The sequence below is a fragment of the Macrosteles quadrilineatus genome, unplaced genomic scaffold (assembly GCF_028750875.1).
Source record: "Macrosteles quadrilineatus isolate MER2022 unplaced genomic scaffold, UCM_ALF_1.0 Scaffold_1__1_contigs__length_201487025, whole genome shotgun sequence".
Classification (NCBI taxonomy): Eukaryota; Metazoa; Arthropoda; class Insecta; order Hemiptera; family Cicadellidae; genus Macrosteles; species Macrosteles quadrilineatus.
The window spans coordinates 114,191,341-114,204,081 of NW_026542594.1; the positions used below are offsets into that span (position 1 = coordinate 114,191,341).

A 12,741-nucleotide genomic window follows, 5' to 3' on the forward strand; every position below is an offset into this window, starting at 1 on the left:
TACTTTCTATCAAATTAGATAGAAAATTAACGATTGATGTTATTTCATAAGTTTACATGCTAAATAGATAAACAAAATAGGCCAAGGCTATCAAAAAAAATTGCTTGGTAACATTCAATTTTAATTTTATGAACATCTTAAATTATTTTTTTAGTTTCACAAATTGCATTTTTAAACATAATGTTGCGGGCTTAACAGGTTCTTTACTATAAAAACTTGGCGATTTTATAATAGCTAATTTATTTACACTAATATTCTTTATTTACAAATATTACAATTAATTACCTAACACCTAACTAACCCTACCTAGCTAAAGCCTATTCTTATTTACAATGCTTCAACTTACAGCTAGCCTTAACCCATTGGCGCCGACTTACGAGCGTTACTCGTATGGCCGCTGCAGGCCCGGCGGCCGACTTACGAGAGCCGCTCGTGTCACCGCTAGGCAGCGCCATTTGTTATTTAGTTATTATTATTTTTCGCCCTTTTTGTTTCTTCTAACTATTATAATGTTTATAAATATCTTGCTTCTTGATTTGCGTAATTACCCATTTATTTTAGCGAATAACAAACAATTTTGTGTTGCCATGGAAACCACATATCACAAAAATCAGCTGCGGTAAGGTAAACAAACAATTTAAAAAAAATGTTATTACTTATAAAAGTATACAACTTTTGATTTTTCTACGTAGGGAATCGATTGACCTTTATATAATAGTAGTGTTATTTGGTGTCTGGATTAATCTTGGAATTTGTATATCAAGTTTACTTTCAAAATATTGTTTTTAAAATTTTTATTTTTATAATCTTTATATATATCTTTTTTTTTAGTTTAGAACTTTGACTATCCAATTACCACTTTTCTGTAGACAATTTTACTGTGAACAAAATGGTGGAAGAATTATTAATTTATTACCTAAGGTTTTCTTTCTATAGCAGTTAGAGTAAAAGTCTACAAATTCGGTAAAATTAATTGCCGCCAGAGGGTGCTGCAGGTAGCGCATTAATTACTTCCCCAATGGGTTAACAGGATTTATCACTACTCTCCAATGACACTACACTCTCACTACACCGTCACTGTCACTGTCACTGGTCACTCACAACTGCCGTGTGCCGGAAGACGGCCCCTTATAAGCTTGCCGTAGAACATTCTAGAGGAATCAGGCCTCTTCGGACAAAGCTGTTTACGAACGCAGTGGAAGCTATAGAAGGTTCTGGGCCTTCTATTCACGTAGTCCGTTGACATAGGTCTATTGTCTGTCACTGGTGCGTTAGGAGAAACCCGTGTAGACAAACAATCCTTTTGAGACGGCGCCTGGCTATTGTTGCGCGGGGCTCCTGACTTGTAACAATAACTTATTTGATTTTGATGTAAACATTCAGTGGCAGTAATAATAACTCTTTAGAAGGCTATCATCAATAAAAAAATTTTTTTACACACTGCAAGTTTTGAAATACATAAAAAAATAGTACATAGTTCAGAAAACATGTCATAATATCTAAAGTATCTAATCATCCGGCATAATATCTGAAGTTGATGCGATTGGGGTTTGCCTATGGTTGTCATTTCTAAAGAAAATGGCACAGTGAGGTTGTGCGTGAATTACAAAACAGGCGTAAATGATCGTCTTGTTTCAACTTCCTGATCAAACACATTCCAGATATTTTACACTGTTTGCGAGACTTTAAATATTTTTGCAAGCTTTTTACAAGGCTTATTTGCACATTTCAGTTGATGCCCCAAGCAGCAAAATTCAAACTATTACTACACACCGTGGAACATAATGGATGCACAGACTTAGTTTCGGAATCAAGACCGCACCTGCCGAATTCAATCGCATTCTAAGCCAAATTCTAAACGGGTTACTAAAGACTGAAGTTTATTTCGACGACATAATTGTGCACGGTACAACAAAAGATGAATGCTACAATTATTTACGGTTGTGTCTATCCCATCCTCGTCGCCAATTATTGTGACTTTGAATTAGAGTTAATAATTGCACGCATTTGAACAAACTCTTTTATTGAATATTGATTGTAATATTTATAAACTGTAAATTGCAAAAAGGTAAACATTGAATTACATTGTTTTATAATTAATAACAACAGCTGATCATAGAAAGTATAAAGGATACTACTACATTTACTATCGAATGTTACCAGTTCGATGCTAAGCAAGATTTATTTGGGACAAATAAGCAATGCCATTTTTTATTGGGATATCGAATAGTTAACAATGGATCTAACAAAAAGTTGACATTAGATAGTAACAAGATCAGGGTATAGACTGTTTTCTCTTACAATGAAAAATATTTTCTTAATGGCAATGTCATGAATAAATACACATAAAACATTAATGTAACTTACCTCAATATTCTGTCTTCTGTGAGAGGGTGACTTGAATGACACAATGTTCTGATTGGGTTTGTCATAACTGTCTAGGGCAATGTTGTAAAGCATCCTCATCACTAGACATGCGTATGCAAGTTGTAGAGGAATGTTTTCCGGAATCCTGAAAATAATTGATAAAAAGTATAATAACAGCATTAATTAAATAATTCAAAAGTGCACACAATAGAGAATGACATTCAAGTTATCTTGCATTCAAGACAACATCGTGTTTATTTTGGATTTGGCTTTTCTTTGACATTACTGTTAGGAACAATTTTTCAACTCACAGGGTGTCTAGTTTATTTCCATTATAAAATTCAAGACTAATTCAAGACTTTTCAAGACTAATTCCAGATTTTTCAAGACTAGTTTTTTAACAATTAGTGGGCGTTGATACCAAAATGTATCGATTCTCAAATCTTGATACGGATACCAATTTTTATAGCTTAACCAAATTTTCTAAATAATACTACACCAACCCCTGTCTTTGTAAAAAAAGTAGTATTATGATAATGTGGAGTTTTCAAGTAAAGAAATAATGCAGCAATAAAAAATTCTATCTAGCAAATTTGGTTGTTTTTTTATCATGAAATCTTCCGCGTACCGTACGTTTAGACATCAACATTGACTGCAGCGGTTACAGAATTGTGATCGTCGTCGTCCGCGATCGCGGCAAAATCATGAACATTTCCCGCGGCTGTTTAGACATCACCGTCGTCTCCCCCGGTCACGGAAACGTCATCATCGTCATCTCCCGCGGTCACGGAAACGTCATCATCATCTCCCGCGATCACGGAAACGTTATCGTCGTCATCCGCGATTGCGGCAAAATCATGAACATTTCCCGCAGCTATTTGTACATCACCGTACTCTTCCGCGGTCACGGACACGTTATCGTCGACGTTCGCAATCACCGCAAAATCATGAACATTTCCCGCAGCCGTGTAGACATCGTCGTCATCTTCCGCGGTCACGGAAACGTCATCGTCATCTCCTGCGGTCACGGAAACGTCATCGTCATCTCCTGCGGACACGGAAACGTCATCGTCGTCGTCCGCGATCGCGACAAAATCATGAACATTTCCCGCGGCCAAGTAGATATTATTGTCGTCTCCCACGGTCACGGAAACGTCATCGTCATCTCCCGCGGTCACGGAAACGTCATCGTCGTCTCCCGCGGTCACGGAGACGACATCGTCATCTCCCGCGTTCACGGAAACGTTATCGTCGTCGTCCGCGATTGCGGCAAAATCATGAACATTTCCCGCGGCCGTGTAGACATCATCGTCGTCTCCCGCGGTCACAGAAACGTCATCGTCATCTCCCGCGGTCACGGAAACGTTATCGTCGTCGTCCACGATCGCGGCAAAATCATGAACATATTCCGCGGCTGTTTAGACATCAACGTCATCTCCCGCGGTCACGGAAACGTTATCGTCGTCGTCCGCGATCAAGGCAAAATCATGAACATTTGGCCGTGTAGAAATCATCGTCGTCTCCCGCGGTCACGGAAACGTCATCGTCGTCCTCCGCGATCGCGGCAAAATCGTCAGAACATTTCCCTCGGCCGTGTAAACTTCATCGTCGTCTCCCACGGTCGCCGAAACGTCATCGTCGTCTCCCGCGGTCGCCGAAACGTCATCGTCGTCTCCCGCGGTCACGGAAACTTCATCTTCGTCTCCCGCGGTCACGGAGATGTCATCGTCGTCCTCCGCGATCACGGAAAAATCGTCAGAACATTTCCCTCGGCCGTGTAAACATCATCGTCATCTCCCACGGTCGTCGAAACGTCATCGTCGTCTCCCGCGGTAACGGAAACGTCATCACCGACGTCCGCGACAGCGACAAAATAATGAAAATTTCTTGCGGTCGTGTAGACATCATCATTGACTCCCACGGTCACGGAAACGTCATCGTCATCTCCTGCGGTCACGGAAACGTCATCGTCGTCTCCCGCGGCCACGGAAACGTCATCGTCGTTGTCCACTATCGCGGCAAAACCGTGAACATTTCCCGAGGCCGTGTAGACATTATCATCATCATTGGTTTTTGCGGTTACGTAAACGCAATACGACGATCGCGGCAAAATCATGAAAATTCCCGACTTTAAAATCAAATTTAAGACTAAATCCCGACATTTCAAGACCATTTTGAAATTCAATACTAATTCCCGACTACTAGACACCCTGAACTCAACATATTTACAAATGGTTTTAACTGTGTTATGAGTTGAAAGATTATTATTATATAAACAAGTAGGGGTCCAAGTACAAAGCTCCGTGAGCTATGTAGCAATGCTGCAGTTAAATGCAATATTTCCATTTGACTAGTTCAGGTCAAATAATTTAGTTATTAACATACTTAAAAAAAAAAAAAAACGCGTTACAGTTAATTCAAGAACAAAACTTATGTATTATGATTTTGTTTTATAATTTCTTGATATTAAAGTTTTTCAATTATAAATCCTAAAGAATACTTACGTTGGTTCTAGAACATTTCCAGTAAAGATACCGTGGAAAAGTTCCTCTTCCTTGGAAGATGTGCAAGATCCTTCACTATCATCAATCTCAGTTCGTAGAGAGAAACACCCAAGAAGTCGTAATGTGTCGCAGAGACTTGTCATGCAAATCTGTTAACATGTAAATGATTACTATTTCAGATACTAAAGTCATAATATAAACAATAAATTTGCTGTGATAATTTTATTACTAAGAACCAGAAAATGCTCCAATATAAATGACATTCTGCCCAAAAAAAGTTAAATTTATTTTACCAATTGGCATGTGGCATTTAGTTTAATGAATCCCCCATGAAATGTTGTGTGGTTGATAACAACATTTTATCAACATCTTTACATATAAACATATAATTTTCATCAATTAAAATCACTGAAAAACTATTACCTCCAAATGAAAAAACTTGGCGTTAGCAGGCTCGAAGCGCATTGCAACAGTAATAGTGTTGAACACTGTGTGCAGCAGACTGAGAGTTTGTGACAGTGGGACAGAGTCCCAAGGTGGGACAGGGTTCTCCTTCAAACACCCTTCCATAGACACCAGCACACTCATGACGTACACAAAACCTCCCACTTTGCGGAACACAGTGCGAGTGCGGTGGCTTTCCTTCAGGCACATCAGCAGCGACTGAAAAACAATATTTTTGAACAATTTCAAAACTTCATATCCCTCCGTTCCCATTACCTTATCTTGCTAGTTCTATAAGTCGATCAAGTTTATCCAACTCTACACGTGCATACCAAATGTTATCAAAATCGGACCAAAATACGTAGGAATAGGTTTCATGAGTAAACCCTTGGATTTTTCTACTGTGATAGTTGATGTAACATAAAATTAGTGATGTGTCGGTACATCACGTCAAATGTCGGTTCCTTGGCAAAAGAACCGGAACCGAGAAACGATGGTGAAAAGTCGGTACCGGTACCTTTGTTACCGCTAATGCTGGCAAGTTACTGATATTGCCACGATCTTGAAAGATGATTTTGCCGCGATTGCGATCGCGGACGTCGACATCTACATGGCCGCAAGAGATGTTTATGATTTTGCCGCGATGTCGGGAGATGATAATGACGTCTACACAACCGTGGGTGATGTTCATGATGTTGCCGCAATTTTAGAAGATGATGATGTCTACATGGGCAGGGGAGATTTTCATGATCTTGCCACCATTGCGTAAAACAATGATGATGTCTACATGGCCGCGGAAGATGTTCATGATCTTGCCGCAACCGTGAAAAACAGTGACGATGTTTCAGTAACTGAGAAAGATATTTTGGATTTTGCAGTGATCTCAGAATACAACGATTATCACGATATTACTTTGAGTTTGGCCCGACTGAAAATATCAGGCTGGCACACCAGTACCTTAAATATGGAAGTTATTTCATGTGATAAGAAGGGTACACTTGGAAATTGGATAGTTAGAAAGTTTAATTCCTCTATAAATTTTTTACTTAAACACCCTAATAGCCTACTTCAAAAATACTTAGGCTAATAGAAAGACATAAAGACAGGGATTGTTGTAGTATAACCAATCCATTCAGAAAACTTGGTAAAAAAATGGTATGAGTATTAAGAATTGTTTGTTTTTTTAGATATCGGTATCGAGAATTGATAAATTTTGGTACAGATACACCAATTTCATCAAATATTTTTATCACGTCTACATTATATATTATTTTGATTTGAATGTGTGTTTTGGTTATTTAAGTGTTTTTCTTTTTACAAATGAAATAAGTTTTATTGTCTTAACACGTTCGCTGCTGAAAACCTTTACACAGGTGCCCCTAAACTGCGGCGAAGCCCCGGCGCGCTACTGAATCAGCGGTCGCTATTGGCATTGAAATATCTCAGTAAGACGAATCACAAAAGAGCAGTGGTGGTTGTTCTGCGTTACCCCGAATGTGGACGTAGTTCACTGAAACACCCAACGATAGCAGCACTACCTGGATCAATAACCTGAGTCTTTGTAATATGGCTCGAATTGTGAAAATCCCCAAAAACGGGACAAAAGCATTGCCAGACGGGATTTTACGGGAATGCTTAGTACACCAAAATAAAGAATATATCAAGAATATACCAAAATAAAGCTCGTATTCTAAACTACAGCCAGCCTGGCAACAATCACATTGTCGCCGGCCGAGTGCTGGGCTCAGACAGACGCAATATTTGGCAGGGGAGCACACTACTGATATAGCAGTACGCCGCAGCAAACGTGTTAATCCCTTAAGTTTTGTATTAAAACCAACCTATACTAATACAAAATACTGTAAAATTAAAATACGTATATATTTTGTTTTAAAAATAAAAAAATAGTAGCCTATCCTAGAAATTTAAAATAAGGTACCAATAGTACCGCAACCGAAAAATGAGAATGGATTTTGGCTAGAAACCGGTATCGGTACCGACTTTGAAAAAGTGGTACTAACCTATCACTACATAAAATACATTATAGTTTACAATAAGATGGCCTTCCAGTTTTGGCTTGGTAAAAAAGCTGGATTATTTCACAGAAATATTTAATACAATTAAAGTATTAACATTATGCTATCTTAAAACTGGAAGTAATGGAACTTTATTTTATTTTATTTTGCTTCCAACGGACCAAACAAACCAATTTACAATTATGTTTACAATAAATATTCAATGTTACTAATGGAACTGACAATTTATATTACACTACTAAGTGTGGACTTTTTTGTAGGACCCCAACAGTAAACAAAGAACTGTTCAAACATTCATATTTATTTTAAGGCACTTTCCTATTTAATATGTTGCCATTTGTAAGATTATAAGAAGTAATTATCTCAATAGTTTATGTAACAGAATGAAAGAATGGTTAGACAGCATAAATGGTACTTTGTAACTTTAGGAATGTTTTAAAATTAAACCTCATGTTGTTGTCTACCTTGTTAAATTGTAGTATATGTTTAGATATTTTGTGTTATATTAAAATTATTCTCTGTTTGTAAAAAAATTAGTTTGGTTTATTAATTTAGTTAGTTTTTGAGTATTAATCATTGTTTCTGTGAATATTCTATATATTCGTACCCCACATTACTTACAAGGCTGTCAAATAATTATGTTTAGATTTTAAAACTTAAAAGTATTAATTTATGTTATACAACAGATAGAAGCCAGGAGTAATAAGTTTAGTAACAGAACTTTTATGTTTATGTTGATAACAAGTTTTTGAGTATACTGATCACAGCTATAGGATAAAGTGGTAAGTTAATTTCTGAGATGTACTAATTTTTTGTTAAATTTTTGTTTTTGTGGAAATAAATTTATTCATTTACAGAAATCAGTAATTTACATCAGCACTATATGTCAACAGTCGTACCTTGAGTATGTGAGACTTGAGAGTGAGAGAGGCGGGGGGAGCTGAGTGCATCATCCCCAGCAGTGTGGCCATGTCATCCTCACCTCCCGAGGCCAGGATCAGCTCACGAATGATGCCTGCAACAAACATGTGCAACTGTTATGGGTCTGAAATGCATTGAAAAAGACACACCTTTTAATGTGGCCTTGAGTTATCTTCGTATTTTTTGTAACACAACCCTGTTAGGAGTAAAAGGTTTTTGATAATGTTGAGATCATTGATAGAAAAAACCTTTGATGGATTCTATCCATCTTCACAGTAATGTCAATATATCAAAATGATTTTCTACCGAGAACCACGGAACTAGCAACCATACAATGTAAATGCAATCAATGATATAATTATCTCAGAAATAACTGTTGTTTTGTTGTTAAATAATCAGATATGTTTAGTTAAACAGCAAGTTAACTTTCTACTAAGTATTCTTGAAGGTATTGAAGGATGCTAACATTTCAAATTAAATATTGATATTTCATTCTTAGAGTATTCCCAAAGAAAGGGTTTACAAAGGTAAATGAGGTGAGACTAGTTTTAAACTCAGTTCTTGTTTAATCATCCTCGTCTGTAATTTAAAATTAAAGTCAACTCTATATCATTTCATTGTATTTTGAAAAGAATAAATTGTGACAAATCAACTTAATACATTTACATTACGAGTACGACACATACATCATATAAAAAGCTATGCTAAATCAAAACTTTCAGCCTCGCATACCTCTAGTTCTAACTATAGTTACATTTTTTTTAAGGTATGACTATTGTGGATTAACTGACCGAGTGCCTGGTGCCGACTGTCCATGTACTGGACCAGACCGTGCACACACTTGGAGCCTCCACACTCCCTAAACACTGTAGCATTGGCAGGGTTGCCACTGAGTAGCACAGACAGACAGTTCATCACCAGAGTGGCCAAATGCTCGTCATCTGTTCTAATTATGTACTCTGCAACATTACACTATTGTGTATGAAAACTGAAATGATTCTCCGAACTTGTTAAACACTCCTCACAATGTGTGGCGGGCACGGGACAAAACTCTTGCCAGATAAAAAAAAAACTGTTGGAGATCCAGAGGTGTTCTGAACAAATATATGTTACTGTTCTCTGACTACCAATAAGTTAAAACCATGTATAACAACTGTACACAATCATTTTAAGCTTGTTTGAACCGTCCAACACCGGTTGTGAATTTTTACCTCATTTAAACTTATTCCCATAATACCATCATGTAAACTTAAACTTTGTTCAAATAAACATAGGTTTACATATTTTACACCAAATTTCAACAAAAACAGATAAATTTTATTACAGTTGATGAACACACATACACATATAACCCCATCTTCGTACTTTTGGCAGTTTTCCTGACCCTGTAGAGAGAGGAAGGAAACTTATTTTACGCACACAGGTAGCCTGTAGTGTTAGACTCCTGAATTGATCTGACAACTGACTAAAAACCCCTCTACTTTGTTGGACACAGCTAATTATGAATGTTAATAATCTTAAATAAATGATGTATTGATCAAGAGATACATCCTACATTCTATATTGTATATTGATCCATTAATCATGAGGTGAAACTGCACATCCATGTTAGCCGATCATCGTTTGTGTTTCCGGGAAGCAAAGGACGACTTTTACAGTCGTTTTTGTGAGTTTGACTTCTTGAAAAGATGACTTTCGATACATTGTGGGAAAGGTAAATATTGGGCATGAAATAATATGATAGACATATCAGTAATGTTTTTCATGACAATAAAACAAGCCTTAAAGTATTAAATAGTGTGATATTGTTGTTAATAGTGTTTTATTGTTGTACATCTCTAATTTGCCTATATAAGACCTAAATTATAGGCCTATATCTAGGCTATACCTTTATAGCTTGTATGCAGTCAGTTATATTATACCATCGTTGGTATCAGTATTTAGAATTAAGAATCTACTTTTCAGATATTCGTATCAAGAATCAATGAATTTCGGTATTGACATATCTCTAAAAACATTTAACATTTCAAGATACTGTCATAGCCTTAGAGTTTCATTAAAAAGAAAAAATCAAAGATTTTCAAGAGTTCAATGACAACCACATTTCTGTAGGCTACATCGACATACCATTTCCATTTTCAGCAGCTTGTTGTTTAAGTTTCAAAATATTGGCGTAGCGTTGTAGACATGTCACAAACACCTCTAAAATGCCTACTTCTCGGTAAACATCCTTGAATATTGAATTGTGCCTACAACAGAGAAGTATTTATTTACCTGTAAACTTTATTGTGATGAAAACTACCAAACAGATTTGGCGAGAGAGAATGCAAATTCAGTTCAAGCCTTTTAACAGAAAATATTCATCAATCAATCTTATTCTTTTGAAGGTTCTTCGTACTTGGCAGTTTAGTTTTCCAGACCATGCAGGGTGCAACAAGTGTCTACCCTCAGTATGACCGTAATAATAGGCTAATCAAATACTGTCCTATTTCACCAAACACTTTGAATATTTCCTTTTTAGAAAAAAATTAATATTGTCCATACCATGATCTTTAGCGTTTAGGCACAGTTAATCTATACTTATAAAAGTCAAATACTACTTACTCACTGATCACTATATCACAAAAACTACAAGCCAAAAAAAGTCAGGAATTGGCATGGAGGTTCCAATCAACCTCTAGGTGTGCGAAAAATCGCTTTTTCAAGAAATTTTATCAGTGTTCTGTCCCAGTGGCTTTTGAAGTTCCCATGTTATCCTTATGAAGAAAAGATTTGTTTACGTTTGAAAACATGAATACTTACTTTTGAATCTACACTATTAATTTAATATATTATTACATGAAATGAAAATATTTACATTATTTTTGTGGCTTGAAATAGTATATTTTGTTACTAGTCCTGAAAATAGGTGTTTACCGGACCAGTGTGGTCAATCCCATGCAAGGCGAAGTTGGACAAGTGACGTACAATATTTTACGCCATACTACTCTAAGCTAACTTACAACAAAAAAGCTAACAATAAAAAAATCTGTACATATCCTTATATATTGACACCGAATGAAGGACTAACAATCACTACTCATAACCTCTTAAGAGATGTTATGTTTTTTTTATAACCACTCATTGCCAAATATAATCAGCTAGTTTTGACTCTATAACCCCATTTGGTTAAGATGGCTGCAAACAGCTGTTTTCTGGACTAAATCCTTGCGTGGGAAGTTGGTTTAAACAGCGTAGTGTGGCGTAAAAGTGTTTTACTGCATAACACCATGGATAAAACATATACTCCCTTAGTAGATTTCTCATCCTTAAGGAACAGCTGAAGCCAATTTCATAGAGGTCGTGTTTTGGTTAAAATTTGTTTTTTTTTATTTCAGTAATTTAAAACCTCGTTTAACCAAATAATACAACCTAATCATAAACAATATCTCGTTCCCTAGTTATATAGCCAAACAGTACAGCTCAAATCATGAAATTAACCTTAAAGTAATAGAAACAAATTTTTGTCGACACTAGCGCCCTGTGTACATTAACTAGACAAGAGAAATAAGCTTCAAAATTTACAATGGGATGAGAAGTCTACTTGTGTTGGTTAACATATGATAACACATTTTTCATAGTTAAATGAATTAAAAAATCAAGAAGTGTAGGCCCTACTCAGGTTGAACATTTTATAATAACACATAGAAAATTGAAAAAGTTATGTAAATATTAGTGATGGGCGGATCCAAGAAAATGTCGGTACCGGATCCGGATCCAGATCTTGAAAAATTCGGATCCGGATCTTCGGATCTCCGGATCCGGATCCAGATACCATCGAGGTAGACTTCTGGAGTGATCGCTAAATGGGGCAAAAACGGTCCGTGCTGGAAAGCGGTGGTAGGCAAGAACGAATTCGGGCGTATTTCAGTATCGTGCGCGCTGCAGTTTACTCGCTGTTGTAGCTCGACGGAAAAGCTCCAGTCAAATAAAACTTATATATTCTTAATCTACATAAACATCGGATTCTGACAGTATAAATATCTTTTATTGTAATAATTATTTCGAATTTTAATAATTGAAAATATAGAAGACTTACCAGAGACTGACATGGAAAAGTCACTAAGTGAGGAAAATTTTTATTTTTGGGTTACAAACAAACTTCTAGCGGGAAAGTTGTAGCCAATGAGTTGATCTTAACTTTCAAATCAACCAATTTGTGATAAAATGATTGCGTCATTATTAAATCGTTTGGAAACGAGCGTGGGACGGTACCGCGCCGCCACCGCGCGGCCACTCCCGGAGTACCCGGTCCCGGTTGTGTAGCTTTGTCGATATGCATTTTCAGAAAACAATCTAGAACGTTTATTAATAAGTATTTGTATAGGATCTTATCGAAAATACATACTTTCCTTTCCACATGTACTTAAGGAGTAAAATTAACAATCAAGTTTAAGATTAAATTTATAAATTTGTTTTCAGCTAAACAA

The 12,741-nt window shown here is 36.5% G+C and overlaps 1 protein-coding gene across 1 annotated transcript in view; it reads right to left on the minus strand.

Moving 5' to 3' along the window:
• Window positions 1–12,741, minus strand: part of LOC128983547 (WD repeat and FYVE domain-containing protein 3) — a 143,451-nt gene that overhangs the window by 108,811 nt on the left and 21,899 nt on the right. Inside the window, exons 10-15 of the mRNA XM_054402862.1 lie at window positions 10,400–10,521; window positions 9,064–9,231; window positions 8,251–8,366; window positions 5,295–5,534; window positions 4,872–5,020; window positions 2,368–2,512 (exon numbers count right to left, since the gene is read on the minus strand). Of these exons, the coding sequence (XP_054258837.1) occupies window positions 2,368–2,512; window positions 4,872–5,020; window positions 5,295–5,534; window positions 8,251–8,366; window positions 9,064–9,231; window positions 10,400–10,521 (940 nt within the window). The remainder of the gene's footprint in view (window positions 1–2,367; window positions 2,513–4,871; window positions 5,021–5,294; window positions 5,535–8,250; window positions 8,367–9,063; window positions 9,232–10,399; window positions 10,522–12,741) is intronic.